A 15,186-nucleotide genomic window follows, 5' to 3' on the forward strand; every position below is an offset into this window, starting at 1 on the left:
CCCCACAGCATGAGTTGGGGTAGACTCTGTGATGCAAATTAGCAGCCATTGGATTAAGGGGCTCCAGAAATGTAGCCTCCCCAAAATAAGCTGCTTATAATTTTCAGAGTGCACAAAGGTCCATGTGCATGTGTAAATGGCTTTAAAAACTCATATGCTGCAGCAGAGTCTGGAGTACAGCATGTGTTGCAAATTTGGGGTCTGACCCAGAACTCTGTATCCTAACATCCCTGATCCTCAGTAAAATATGGATCTAGATCCAAACTCTGCATGTGGCCCTCTCTTTCTATAATGAGCTGTACCAAATCTTCAGATCTCATCACCTTATCTTGGGAAATACTGAGTGACTCTCTAACACTGAGATCCACATATGGATTCAAACTTTGGTACTCACGTCCATGTATCAGAAAACCAGGGGCTGGGGCTTGTATGAAGTCCAAGAGATTTAAAACAAATCATTTAGTATTTAATATGTTCACATGTATTTGTTCACATATGCTTCTGCTTAGCTAGTTAAGATTTACAATTAAAAGCCATAATCTCCGTTCACCTACATTTGGACTTTTCCTTTTTCTCCTACAGTTGCATAGGGTATGGTCATATTTTAATAAAATAATGCTCTCAATGAGTGAACTTACGGATAACCTAGTTCCATGAAGTTGTTCCACATTTGTTTTAAAACCATGATAACGCCCATTTGCAAGCAGAGATCTATCAAACAGCCACTAGGATGACACTGAAGGAAGAGGAAAAAAGTTACGTATTAATTAGGGCTGTTGATTAATCGCAGTTAACTCACGTGATTAACTCAAAAAAAATTAATTGCGATTCAAAAAAATTAATCACAATTAATCGCACTGTTAAACAATAGAATACCAATTGAAATGTATTAAATATTTTTGGATGTTTTTCTACATTTTCAAATAGATTGATTTCTATTACAACACAGAACACCAAATATACAGTGCTCATTTCATAGTATTTTTTAAAACAAATATTTGCACTGTAAAAATGATAAAAAGAAATAGTATTTTTCAATTCACCGCATACAAGTACTGTAATGCAATCTCTCTATCATGAAAGTGCAACTTATAAATGTAGATTTTTTTTTGTTACATAACTGCACTCAAAAACAAAACAATGTAAAATTTGAAAGCCTACAAGTCCACTCAGTCCTACTTCTTATTGAGCCAATCGCTAAGACAAACTGTAGTTGAATTAGGTGAATTGAAAAATATTATTTCTTTTACAGTGCAAATATCTGTAAGCAAAAATAAATATGAAGTGAGCACTGTACATTTTGTATTCTGTGTTTAATTGAAATAAATATGTTTGAAAATGTAGAAAACATCCAAAATATTTAAATAAATGGTATTCTATTATTTAACAGTGCGATTAATCGCAATTAATTTTTTTAATTTTTTTAATCGCTTGACAGCCCTAGTATTAATATATATTTTAAAAACACTTATATTTTAAAGTATTTCCCTGGTTTTTACATGTGCAGCCTGGATGAAGAGGAAATATTTAAATTTCTAGGGTGAAATCAACTGGAGTTTTGCCAGTGACTTCAATGTAGCCAGGCTTTCACCTCTGCACTTTAAAGATATTTCTAGGAAATATGGGCTATGGTGTGTATTTTTCTATGGTTTACTTAACAGTGGTTAAAATGAATTTTAATGCTTTTGAAAGGTAACACTGATGGACCTGTAGAATTAAACTACCCACAGAAGTAGTACAGCACGGGCAAAGGTAATGCCTATTGCTTCAGCTACCGTGCTGCCAATATAGCCAACCATGCAAGACGGGTCCTTTTTTTGAATGAGAATTTGGATAAATCTCCATGCCCATTGAATTTTTCTGCCATAAATTGCTGTAAACGGCAATGGTTGTGATATGGACACTTATCTTCTGGATGGTACCACCAACTCATTTCACACCAGCCAATAAACATGCAACAGAATGAAGCCATATTTGACCTCTAACAACCTAATCTGAATTCATACTATTGACTTGGAGCTGCAAGTCTCTGAATCTTAAACCTTTCAATTTATCCAAACTGTGTGTTTTACTTAGGTAATGAGCTATCAATCATAGCTAATAATTGATGTCAACTTTTTCAGACCTGGGTGTCTAAAGGTAGGCTCCTAAATCAATATATAGGAACCTAAATAGAAGAGGCCTAATTTTCAGAGATGCTGAGTAACCTCAGCCCCCCTCCCACCCCCCACACACAGTGAAATCAGGGGAAGTGGTGTGGTTTAGCATATTTATATGCCCAGGTTTGAAAAAGTTGATTTTAATTTTTAAAGTAGTACTCTCACATTAGGGCAAACTTAAGAACCTATCAACAATAATGGGCTGCACTTCTTTTGTGCCTTCCATCCAAGAATCTCAACAATCCTAAGAAATATTAATGAGTTAGGCCGCCTAACAGGCCTCTGAGATTGTGAATAGGAGACAGTAATACTACCCTAATAGGGGAACGGAAGCACAGAGAGGTGAGCCGCCAGTCCAAAGTTGTATAGCAAAGCTGAGAGCTCAGAAGAAAAACCACATTTTCTGGTTCCCAATCCTCTGCGATGGAAAATAGATATGTCCTTCCTCACTGCAGTTTAATGGAAGAATAAATCTTACACATGACTATAGTTTATGTCTTTTGAATATTCCAGAGTTTCCTTTTTGCACAGAGATTTTACAAGAAAAAAAAAAGGGATTGTTTACCTCTTCCAGTCTCCATCTATTAAAAAGTTTGTTGTATTTTCCTGGACGGCCTGCAAATCTGTGAAATGAAATTTTTGTTTCTTAATGGAAATTCCAGTAATATTTTGTATTACTAGAATTGTTGAATTTCATCCATTGACCAAACCTGTTAACTATAAACTGTTTAAATGATAAGTGGCTGAAGGCCATGTGCTAAAATATGAGATCTAAAGAGAGCCTTGACTATGGAGGGGAAGAGGTGTAGGAGTTATTTCAGAATCCAAACCGGTACAGACATCCACATTTTGCAGGTAGCCCCAAACTCTATAATGTGCAGAAACAAACCCCTGCATTCATACTCCCTGAACTTTGAGATGTTAGAAATTCAAGCCTCCCAATTCTGCACTGGCTCCAGGAAGGCAAACCATTATACCCATGCAGTCAATGAGGATCCACACAAGCACAGGGATTAGCTCATGCAGATCCAGCCTCCAGGATTGGGGCCTCAGATATGCAGTATGCATTTCAGGTCAATCTCTGTTACAAACAGATATTCATAATCAATCCTTCTCACAGTTCTAATAGCTCTATATGTAATTCCCTGCTCAGGCAAAATTCCAAATGACTTCAATGGAAATTTCACCTGAGAAAGAAATGAAGGACTGGAACTTCTGGATCTTACAGGACTCTGGATTTAGCAAGTCAGAAGAAGATAAAAGACATAAAATGGATGGCATAAAGAAGTGTCTAATATAATTAGCATGAATTGTAATATTGTCTGTAGCTTGTTTCAATATGTTTAGTAATTTATAGTTAAATAGAGTAATTCTATGATATTCTTAGCAAGAGGTTTTCTATTTTTTCCGTCTTTAACTGAACCATCATCATAAAACTTGGCAGTTCTAGTCAAAGAACTCAAATGTTTTGTAGACATAAATTAATTAGTATTTCCAACAATCTTGTGAGGTTGGCAAATATTATCAAACTTATTTAAAAAATGGTGAAAATGAAACAAGGTCAAGAGGCTTGCCCAAGCTTACACAGTGAATAAGCAACAGGTATAGAAATAGAATCCAGGAATCCTGGCTCCCAATCCTGTCTGCGAACCACTATACAGCATTGCTAGTTATAGGATTTGTTTTCCAGGAAACATTACCAGTAGGAGACAGATGAGCAAAAAGGGATGGAGCTAGATTCAGCTTTTGAAATGTATCAGCATGTTCGATACAAATCTGTATTTAGGTATCTAAATAACTGGCCTGATTTTCAGAGGTTTTGAGCATCCCCAATCCCTATTGATGTCAATGAGAACAGCAGGTGCTCAGCACCTCTGGGAAAAAAATCAGATTTTAAGATCTTAAAGATCCATGTTTGAAAGTTTTGGCTTTAGTTTATATTCAGCTCCACAAATGTTGCTGATTCTGACATCTATCTATCACATTAAAACATTTTCTTTACTGCAATTTAATACATTACCATAATGAAATATCTAGCACTAATAGTTCGGTGTTCATTTCCCTCCTATATTTAGAAAATAAAATCATGACCAAAAATAACTTACCTGCCAAGGAAAAAAGCAATATAAAAGATAGAGCTGTTTAAGTTGACAAACTGGAAGAGGAACATTTTCAAGGCAAAACTGTTTTCCCATTCAGATTCTGTTCTAGGATGCTCTAAAAGGAGTGACATAGTACACATTACACATTTACAAATGAAATGAAGTTGCAAGTGTCTTACAGAGTTCCAGGGTCAACATGCCGCCTAAAGAAGAAATGACAGGGCTCAAATTAATTTAACCCTTTAAGTAAAAGTTTCTTTTTTCCCCCTCAGTAAAGTGTGCAGTTAGAGGGCCACAAAACTCCTACCCCAGCTATGACCAGCTTGCTTCTATGCAGAAATCAAAAATGGTGTCCCTGAACTGTGCAACATCACAGAACTTTCAGGGAGAGTTCCATTCTCCATTTTGATGGTTCTCTTTCTGAATTCAGTTTGAATCTTCAATTTTTTTAAACCTTTGAGAGGCCTTGATTCTTCTCTTAGTACATTTCCCAGACCAAGGAAGAGCTCTGTGTAGCTCAAAAATTTGTCTCCCTCGCCAACAGAAGTTGGTCCAATAAAAGATATTACCTTACCCGTTGTATCTCTTTGATTCTTCTCAGCAGTTGTGCATGATAATGCTTAGCATCAGCAACTCAATACACAGTGGCATGGTAGACAAGCAGTGAAGTGATCAGAATTGGCAGCAACCTCTCCCTATCAGCTTCTCATAAACATTTTCATGCCTTATTCTGTGCTACTCCTTATGTATGGGAACATCTTCCCTCAATGTATCCACAGGGACACTACTTTCTCATCAAGTCTCAACTCTGTCATGATGCCTCTAAGGTGTCAGGCATTTGACAACAGTCTGGGGGCAGATGGAATAGATTGGTCCTTTATATTTTTTAACTACAAATATAAATCTGCATACAAACACCTCAAAAGTTTTATGTAATTCCTCACTCCCACTCTTTGCAAGAAGATTTTAGGATTTTTAGGGCAGGAATTCTATCTTATTTAGAACTGGCTGTTAATTTTGAAATTTGCAATTTTGACATTTTTCATGAAAATTTCAAATTGCTTTTAAAAAATTAATTATGCTGTATAATTATTAATTATACAGTATGCAGGTAAGCGATTCAAAACCACCTGAGTGATTTAGAGTCTAAGTCACATAACTCACCATGAAATTAATAAATACACTTTGGAGCGTTTAAAATATATGTAGTCATGTTGTTTCAGTGAAAAAACAACTGCATTTTTTTCTTTGAGTTCTTTAATAAAAACGAACAAACAGAAGTAATTAACCAAGATAGGGTGGGTGCATTTTTCAAACACTGGATGAGATACTCAATCCTCTAAAGTTTATATGGTTGCTTAGAGTCAAAATAAACAAACACATTGTAAGGCTGTGGTTTGCCTTTCATTGGAAGATCGCAGCCTGTTGACAACCAGTTATTGTTTTTTTCTTCCTTTCCTTTTATTATTGTAATGAGGGCTTGGCTACACTTGCACATGTAGAGTGCTGGGGTTAAACCAGCCCTCGGAGACAGCAGCAGGGAAAGCACTGCAGTGTGTTTACACTGTCAGCTGCAAGCACAATGGCATGGCAATATTAGCACCTCTTGCAACGCCACAGAGAGCAGTGCATTGTGGTAGCTATCCCAGTGTGCAAGTGGCTGCTGCATGCTTTTCAAATGGGGGGTGGGAGTGGAGTGTGACAGGGAGTGTGTTGTGTGTATGTGGGGGGAGAGACAGTGTGTTTTGGGGGGCAGAGAATGTGTCAGCATGCTTCCTTGTAAATTCAGACAGCAGCAGGGAGAAACCCCGACATCAGCACCTCCGTCCCCCGCCTCGCTCTCACACACGCAGGCCTCCGCAGCATCAGCATTCCACAGTAATGGTTTGCTTTGTCCCGGGGCAGATGAGCATGCCGGCTGTCAGAAATGGAGCTTTGAAGGGGGATATCTGCATGCCAGCAGCAGAGTTCAAAACAATGACCAGAGTGGCCACTTGACATCAGGGGATTATGGGACATTTCCGGAGGCCAATCACAGCGCAGTAATGCAACACGTCATCCACACTGACACCCCGCTCTCCAGCCAGGGCACAGCAAACTCTTCGCTTCTTGTAGAGGTGGATTACCAGGAATGCTCCAGCTGCAGAGTCCAGGCGTTCTAAGTGCCTTGCCAGTGTAGACACCTCAGGAGTTAGGGCGCCCAGGGCTGATTTTGTGCTCTCTAACTTGCAAGTGTAGCCAAGCCCTGAGTTCAGGAAGTATCTAGGAACACTAGGGCAATAAAAAGTCATTCTACTGTAGGTGAAAAGTAGCCAACTGTGTTCTGGTCCAAGTCAGAAAACGCTGAAGTGAATTTAAATGTGCTTTTTAAAATTTTAGTTAACTTTAGTTTTATTTTAGTTCTGTTTTAATTGGAGTTATGAATGAGTGAACACTTTCCTATCTGTTTGTCTATAGGCAGACCTTGCACTGAACACCAGAATTTGTCTTGAGAAATGATGTCAATTCTAAAAACTGGTGCTGGATTACTTCGGCAGGGTTAATGGTGTCTGTCAGAAAGCTTATGCTCAAATAAATTGGATAGTCTCTAAGGTGCCACTAGTACTCCTTTTCTTTTTGTGTCATCCAGTTGTGTGGCATATTTGTTAGAAGGGCTGTCATTGGGTAATCCTGCTGCCTGTCACCATTGGCCTGATGCAAGACCTCAGGCTGACTGGTGTTTAGTTTAGGCCCATTTAGGTTTTAAGTTAGGGCAGGGCTATTTGGACTTTGGAGAATTGTGTGTGTGTGTGTGTGTGTGTGTGTGTTCCAAAAAGTGCAGAGGCCAGTGATGGACTGAGGCTAGTTGTTTTTCAACTGCAGCCACAAATGACCTATTGCTCTTAGGAATTACTTTGTGAAGTTCTGTTCAGTTAAGTTGCAGTGTTTTGGCTAGCTCCATATATATATAAATGGTCTGTCCTCACTAGTTCTTGCCTTCAGCATTCTTGTGACTGACCTGGACACTTTCCTCAATAATAAGCACTTTTCCAAAGTCTATTATGTATGGAAACAAAACGTACATCATCATGACCTACTTGTGCAGGACCAGAAGCCATATTATGAAAGGGATAACTGACACGCTATTACACCAGATGTCAAAAGAACTTTTCATGTATAATAGGAAAAACAGCTCTCGCGAATCTAAGCTCTGCTCTCTCTCATTCCCCTGTGGTATTCAACAAAGTGCTGTGATAGAAACAGTTCGATCAGTAAGGGTAAAATCTGAGTTTAACTAGGCACAAGATTATATAAAATAACTTGGATGAGCCCAGTGACTGTCAAACTTTTGTGGGTGCTTCCAAACCCCTAGTCACTTATCCATTAATAGGTGAAGTGGAGTTTCATGTTAAGCACTACTAGTAAATGTAGGGCATCAAGCGCCTGAGTTACAACTTTTTTGTAGTCTTCTCTGTGCGGAGAATTACCATGTCTTTAGTATTGTACATGTACATATCCCACAGCCTCCTGTTACATTGAAAGACTGACTTCTTTGTGTGAATTACAGCACAATCAACTATATGATTAAATTGGACACATCAGATGAAATGTTAAGGATAAAATACATTGACACAGCACCAGATTGGAAATTAAAAAAGTAGCCTCCCTGATCACAACTTTTTTGACTGAATGGTGATTGCAAGTTTTATTATTAATTTCTTTTTAAAGAGTCAAAATTACAGCTGGTCGAAAATTTGATGGAAAGATTTTCCAGTGGAAAATGGCATTTTGCTGAAACCAAACAACTTTCAGTGGGAATGTGTTAATTTTGACATTTAGTTTTAAAATTTTTATATAGCATTTTGATAAGGTCAAAACATTTCTTTTACACGTTTTTGGATGGAATATTTTGCTTTGTTTGTAACTTTATTTTACATTATATTTTTTAAAACCACTAAGAAGTTGAAATTGAAACATTTCAATTATCCCTAAATGATTTTTTTGAAAATTTAAACTCATGGGAAATTTTGAAATTTTTTGTTGTATCCCAATTCGGAATGAAAACAAATGTCAAAATCAGGAAATTGTTCATGAAATGTAAATCCCAGGCCTCACATAGCACTAGTCAGAATATTTGTCTGGAAAAGGGAGAGGAGTTTTTTCCCCACTAACTGAGACCAATGGATGTAGCATGATCCTAACCTGATACATCTCCCCTTTCTACCAGCGGGACAGGTAAAAAACCACAACACTATTTTTTTCAGGCTTCCAACTTTGCCTGCTAGCATTTGAAAACTAAAAAGAATTGATCCTGGGGCACAAAATCTGATACAGCAGGATGAAATCAAAAGTTATCTGTATTTAGGTGAAGGAACAATTTAGGCGTTAATCGTCTAATCCGATCCACACAGGGGTGACACCTGAGCCCGTGGACAGCTCCACTGAATTCATTCCATATGGACGTTAGCTGTCCCCCTGTACTAAGCAGACTGCAGGATGAGGACTTCTAGAAATGGTCCACAGTTGCATAGTTCATCTGTGATCCAAACTTCTCTAAAGTCTGTGGGGGAGAGTGGGGGCATCTCTTGATCTAGGGATTTGGTCATCTCTAGTGGCCATTGACCAGTTTTCTCCCCTCTCCCATTCCCCCCCCCCCCCATATGCTAGGTAATAGTTTTCACTGCCATTGGTAGGCAGTTCATAGTTTGGGAAAGGGCACCACATTACTATGCATGTTAAAAATGGTTTTGACGATTTGATATTGAAATACAAAGTTATACAGTATAACTGATGCACCTACCTAAATCTGTTAGGAGATAGGCAACTTTTTCATATACCTGAAGTAAAAATAAGAAACAGCATAAATTATTGCAAAGATTTTATATTGTTAAAATATCAGGATATCTATTAAATAATGAATAAAAGTAAGCACTTGAAGGAAACAAGTATTTAACTGTCCTACAACATCAAGATAACCGGGATGAGGGCAAGAAGCACAGGAGTCTTAATTATTTGCAATGAAAAAATTATTCATCTATTTTAGTCCCTCTTTTCCCTCTAGGCTAATTATCCACAAACACAATTAGATTTTTATGTTCATAGCTTGAATTTATCTATATAATGATTTATAGAAATATATTTCAGTCCACAGAATGATCAAACTATTTGCAATTTATCATTTGCTATTTATCCTGTGTGACTGGTCACTTAAGCTGCAGATGGTATTGATCTATTTTCTGACTATATGTATCTACAAAGATTTTGAGATGGCTGGAGGAATACTTTTCATGCAAATACATATTCACAAAAATATTAATATATAAACAGATATCTGCATGAGCATTCATCGGTTTTTCCCTTACCGTTAGGAATAGTAAGGAGTTTGCCTGGGATCTGTGCTGGTGAGTATCTGGGTATCTGAGTGTGTGTTTGGTGAGAGGATCGGAGTGTTTGTAGTGAGGGCAGCTTGAAAGTTTGAGTGAGTGCTTGATTGGTTGGCTGAAAAGGGCGGGAGTTGGGAGTGTTTGTTTCAGGTGAGCGTGGCTGTTTAAAAAAAGCCAGCGCTCCGCGAACCAGCTGAGCGGCAGGGAACCAGCTGAGCTGCGGGGGGCAAAAGAGCAGCAAACAGCAGGAGTCTGCCTGGGAGTTCGCCTGGAGTGAGCCCACTGAGGCTTACACCCTAACGACTTCTCTGAGTAATTACTGCATCTCCTGAGGAAGCTCATAGTAGGAAGATAAGATGGATGGGGAGTGTTCAACTCTTGTGACCTGCACTGGATGTGCCATGTTTGTCTTTCTTCCAGAGGACAGAAGCGACTTTGTCTGTACAAAGTGCAAGCTGGTCTCCATATTGGAAGAGAAGGTTCAAGGTCTGGAACAACAGGTATCGACCCTGCGTTGCATAAGAGAAACTGAAGATTTCCTGGACAGACGTCAGGATATGCTTCTACAGGCACAAGATTCTGAAGATTCAGAGCAGGCTGCGCAGTGTGGACAGGAGGACGGTGAAGAAATCTGGCAACATGTGACCTCCAGAAGAAGAAGGGGGAACATCCATGTACCAGCAACGTGGACCCAGGTAAGTAACCGTTTTCATGTTCTCTCCACAGGTACCATTGTGGGGAGTGGCCCAGATGATATGTCTGAGGGAAAGGAGCAGAAGGAGACTCCACCAGTTGAAAGGCATGAGATGCACTGTCTTAAGGTTGGGGGTTCCATGACCACCACTCCCAAGAGAAGGAGGCGGGTGGTGGTGGTCGGGGTCTCTCTCCTCAGGGGGACTGAGTCATCTATCTGCCGCCCTGACCGGGAAAACAAAGAAGTCTGCTGCTTGCCAGGGGCTAAGATTCGCGATGTGACGGAGAGTCTGCCGAGACTCATCAAGCCCTCGGACCGCTACCCCTTCCTGCTTTTCCACGTGGGTAACAATGATACTGCCAAGAATGACCTTGAGCGGATCACTGCAGACTACATGGCTCTGGGAAGGAGGATAAAGGAGTATGAGGTGCAAGTGGTGTTCTCATCCATCCTCCCCGTGGAAGGAAAAGGCCGGGGTAGAGACTGTCGAATCGTGGAAGTCAATGAATGGCTACGCAGGTGGTGTCAGAGAGAAGGCTTTGAATTCTTTGACCATGGGATGGTGTTCCAAGGAGGAGTGCTAGGCAGAGACGGGCTCCACTTAACGAAGAGAGGGAAGAGCATCTTCGCGAGCAGGCTGGCTAACCTAGTGAGGAGGGCTTTAAACTAGGTTCACCGGGGGAAGGAGACCAAAGCCCTGAGGTAAGTGGGGAAGTGGGATACCGGGAGGAAGCACGAGCAGGAGCGTGTGAGAGGGGAGGGCTCCTGCCCCATACTGAGAACAAGGGGCGATCAGCGGGTTATCTCAAGTGCCTATATACAAATGCACAAAGCCTGGGAAACAAGCAGGGAGAACTGGAGGTCCTGGCAAAGTCAGGGAATTATGATGTGATTGGAATAACGGAGACTTGGTGGGATAACTTGCATGACTGGAGTACTGTCTTGGATGGGTATAAACTGTTCAGGAAGGACAGGGAGGCCAGAAAAGGTAGGGGAGTTGCACTGTATGTGAGGGAGCAGTATGACTGCTCAGAGCTCAAGTATGAAACTGCAGAAAAACCTGAGAGTCTCTGGATTAAGTTTAGAAGCCTGAGCAGCAAGGGAGATGTCGTGGTGGGAGTCTGCTATAGACCACCGGACCAGGGGGATGAGGTGGACGAGGCTTTCTTCCAGCAAGTCGCAGAAGCTACTAGATCGCATGCCCTGGTTCTCATGGGTGACTTCAATCATCCTGATATCTGCTGGGAGAGCAATACAGCGGTGCACAGACAATCCAGGAAGTTTTTGGAAAGTGTAGGGGACAATTTCCTGGTGCAAGTGCTGGAGGAACCAACTAGGGGCAGAGCTCTTCTTGACCTGCTGCTCACAAACCGGGAAGAATTAGTAGGGGAAGCAAAAGTGGATGGGAACCTGGGAGGCAGTGACCATGAGGTGGTCGAGTTCAGGATCCTGACACAAGGAAGAAAGGAAAGCAGCAGAATACGGACCCTGGACTTCAGAAAAGCAGACTTTGACTCCCACAGGGAACTGATGGGCAAGATCCCCTGGGAGAATAACATGAGGGGGGAAGGAGTCCAGGAGAGCTGGCTGTTTTTTAAAGAATCCTTATTGAGGTGACAGGGACAAACCATCCCGATGTGTAGAAAGAATAGTAAATATGGCAGGCGACCAGCTTGGCTTAACAGTGAAATCCTTGCTGATCTTAAACACAAAAAAGAGGCTTACAAGAAGTGGAAGATTGGACAAATGACCAGGGATGAGTATATAAATATTGCTCGGGCATGTAGGAATGGAATCAGGAAGGCTAAATCACACCTGGAGTTGCAGCTAGCGAGGGATGTTAAGAGTAACAAGAAGGGTTACTTTAGGTATGTTGGCAATAAGAACAAAGCCAAGGAAAGTGTGGACCCCTTACTAAATGAGGGAGGCAACCTAGTGACAGAGGATGTGGAAAAAGCTAATGTACTCAATGCTTTTTTTGCCTCTGTCTTCACGAACAAGATCAGCTCCCAGACTACTGCACTGGGCAGCATAGCATGGGGAGGAGGTGGCCAGCCCTCTGTGAAGGAAGAAGTGGTTCGGGACTATTTAGAAAAACTGGACATGCACAAGTCCATGGGGCCAGATGCGTTGCATCCGAGAGTGCTAAAGGACTTGGCGGATGTGATTGCAGAGCCATTGGCCATTATCTTTGAAAACTCATGGCGAACGGGGGAAGTCCCGGAAGATTGGAAAAACGCTAATGTAGTGCCCATCTTTAAAAAAGGGAAGAAGGAGGATCTTGGGAACTACAGGCCGGTCAGCCTCTCCTCAGTCCCCGGAAAAATCATGGAGCATGTCCTCAAGGAATCAATTCTGAAGCACTTAGAGGAGAGGAAAGTGATCAGGAACAGTCAGCATGGATTCACCAAGGGAAAGTCATGCCTGACTAATCTAATTGCCTTCTATGATGAGATAACTGGTTCTGTGGATGAAGGGAAAGCAGTGGACGTGTTATTCCTCGACTTTAGCAAAGCTTTTGACAGGGTCTCCCACAGTATTCTTGTCAGCAAGTTAAAGAAGTATGGGCTGGATGGATGCACTACAAGGTGGGTAGAAAGTTGGCTAGATTGTCGGGCTCAACGGGTAGTGATCAATGGCTCCATGTCTAGTTGGCAGCCGGTATCTAGCGGAGTGCCCCAAGGGTTGGTCCTGGGGCCGGTTTTGTTCAATATCTTCATAAATGATCTGGAGGATGGTGTGGATTGCACCCTCAGCAAGTTTGCGGATGACACTAAACTGGGAGGAGTGGTAGATACACTGGAGGGTAGGGATAGGATACAGAGGGACCTAAACAAATTGGAGGATTGGGCCAAAAGAAATCTGATGAGGTTCAACAAGGACAAGTGCAGAGTCTTGCACTTAGGACGGAAGAATCCAATGCACCGCTACAGACTAGGGACCGAATGGCTAGGCAGCAGTTCTGCAGAGAAGGACCTAGGGGTGACAGTGGACGAGAAGCTGGATAGGAGTCAACAGTGTGCCCTTGTTGCCAAGAAGGCCAATGGCATTTTGGGGTGTATAAGTAGGGCATTGCCAGCAGATCGAGGGACGTGATCGTTCCCCTCTATTCGACATTGGTGAGGCCTCATCTGGAGTACTGTGTCCAGTTTTGGGCCCCACACTACAAGAAGGATGTGGAGAAATTGGAGAGAGTCCAGCGAAGGGCAACAAAAATGATTAGGGGACTGGAACACATGAGTTATGAGGAGAGGCTGAGGGAACTGGGATTGTTTAGTCTACGGAATAGAAGAATGAGGGGGGATTTGATAGCTGCTTTTAACTACCTGAAAGGTGGCTCCAAAGAGGATGGATGTAGAATATTCTCAGTGATAGCAGATGACAGGACAAGGAGTAATGGTCTCAAATTGCAGTGGGGGAGGTTTAGGTTGGATATTAGGAAAAAACTTTTTCACTAGGAGGGTGGTGAAACACTGGAATGCGTTACCTAGGGAGGTGGTGGAATCCCCTTCCTTAGAAGTTTTTAAGGTCAGGCTTGACAAAGCCCTGGCCGGGATGATTTAGTTGGGATTGGTCCTGGTCTTGGACTAGATGGCCTCCAGAGGTCCCTTCCAACTGTGTTATTCTATGATTCTATGATTCTAATAAGTGGATGTGACTGGTCTGAAAGTAGAGAGAAACCACAGATTTATTACACTAGGATTTCCCTTTGCATTCATTTGTACAAGGAGTCATTTAGTTAGCATTTGCCTTACTTGTTTATTTGATAGTACAGTCATGATCCCCACCCATTCTTCTCAAACGAACTTCAGCCCTAATGCATAACTGAGATTGTAAAAGCACAAATGTTTTCAGGAGTGTCTCCATGTTTTCAATTGCTTTTGTTTTGCTTGTATGTACTTTTCATGACCAGGAAATACGATAATTAGTAATCTCAAAAAGTTTGGAGAGACTGCTTTTAAGAATGCTACCTACTTAGTAGATAACAGAAGAAGTTACAATGCTACATAATTCCTAATCTTTACCTATTTACACTTCTAATATCATAGTAGAGAAATTATGAATGCCATCAGTAGTGACAGAGAACATTTTATACCAATATAAAATCTGCTAATACAGTAGACATTTTAAACCGAATAACGTATATTTTAGTAGAGAAAAGCTAAACTAACACCATATTCTGCAATGCCTCTAAGAATTTAAAATGTTGATAACACAGCTGAGTTGAAAAGTAGAAATGGGAGAATCTACATTTCATTATTAAGAACCCTTTTACATTTGGGAGAGGATCTAGAATTCTCAGTCAGGAAGACTGAATAGATTTATTTCTTCTGCTTTGTAAAAATCACTGAAAAAAATTGTGAAGTGTTTTGTGAAACATCTGGAGGTTTTTGGAACACTTTACACTTATTGTGAAGTCCTACATTTGTAGATGCTTTTCCTCCCTCACACTTCCTCTACTGATTACGGCATTGATATCACAATTCCAAATTGGATAGCAGTGGATTTTGCTTATGTAAAAATGGTGTTCTGTGCCACTGAGACTTAGTGGTATGGTGAAATATTTGTAATGAGGAATTGCACAGGCAGCTCAAAAACCATTGAAACAACAGCATGCTGTTGAATAAAAGCAATTGCAGCACAATCTCTGGATATTATTGTAATACAAATAAACAACCTGCAGACATTTTTATATATAAATTAATAAAATACGTGCTTCGAAAGGCAAGAATGTGTTACACAATCAGCTATTTGTAACAAAACTGTTACAGTACTAAAATGTGCACAGAGTTCATAAAGTGTTTCTGTTTCACTCTATTACCAAAGTTACCTGAGTTACAACTGTACAGTAACTCATTTTTTTAAAA

The 15,186-nt window shown here is 40.8% G+C and overlaps 1 protein-coding gene across 2 annotated transcripts in view; it reads right to left on the reverse strand.

The window, feature by feature from the left end:
* The window catches only part of ANO3 (anoctamin 3), a 382,443-nt gene that overhangs the window by 22,827 nt on the left and 344,430 nt on the right, over positions 1-15,186 (reverse strand). For both annotated transcript variants that reach the window (XM_075129454.1, XM_048853572.2), the window contains exons 18-21: positions 9,042-9,078; positions 4,265-4,376; positions 2,725-2,782; positions 639-736 (exon numbers count right to left, since the gene is read on the reverse strand). In XM_075129454.1, coding sequence (XP_074985555.1) covers positions 639-736; positions 2,725-2,782; positions 4,265-4,376; positions 9,042-9,078 — 305 coding nt within the window. The remainder of the gene's footprint in view (positions 1-638; positions 737-2,724; positions 2,783-4,264; positions 4,377-9,041; positions 9,079-15,186) is intronic.

Source organism: Caretta caretta, chromosome 6 (genome assembly GCF_965140235.1).
Source record: "Caretta caretta isolate rCarCar2 chromosome 6, rCarCar1.hap1, whole genome shotgun sequence".
NCBI classification, from domain to species: Eukaryota; Metazoa; Chordata; order Testudines; family Cheloniidae; genus Caretta; species Caretta caretta.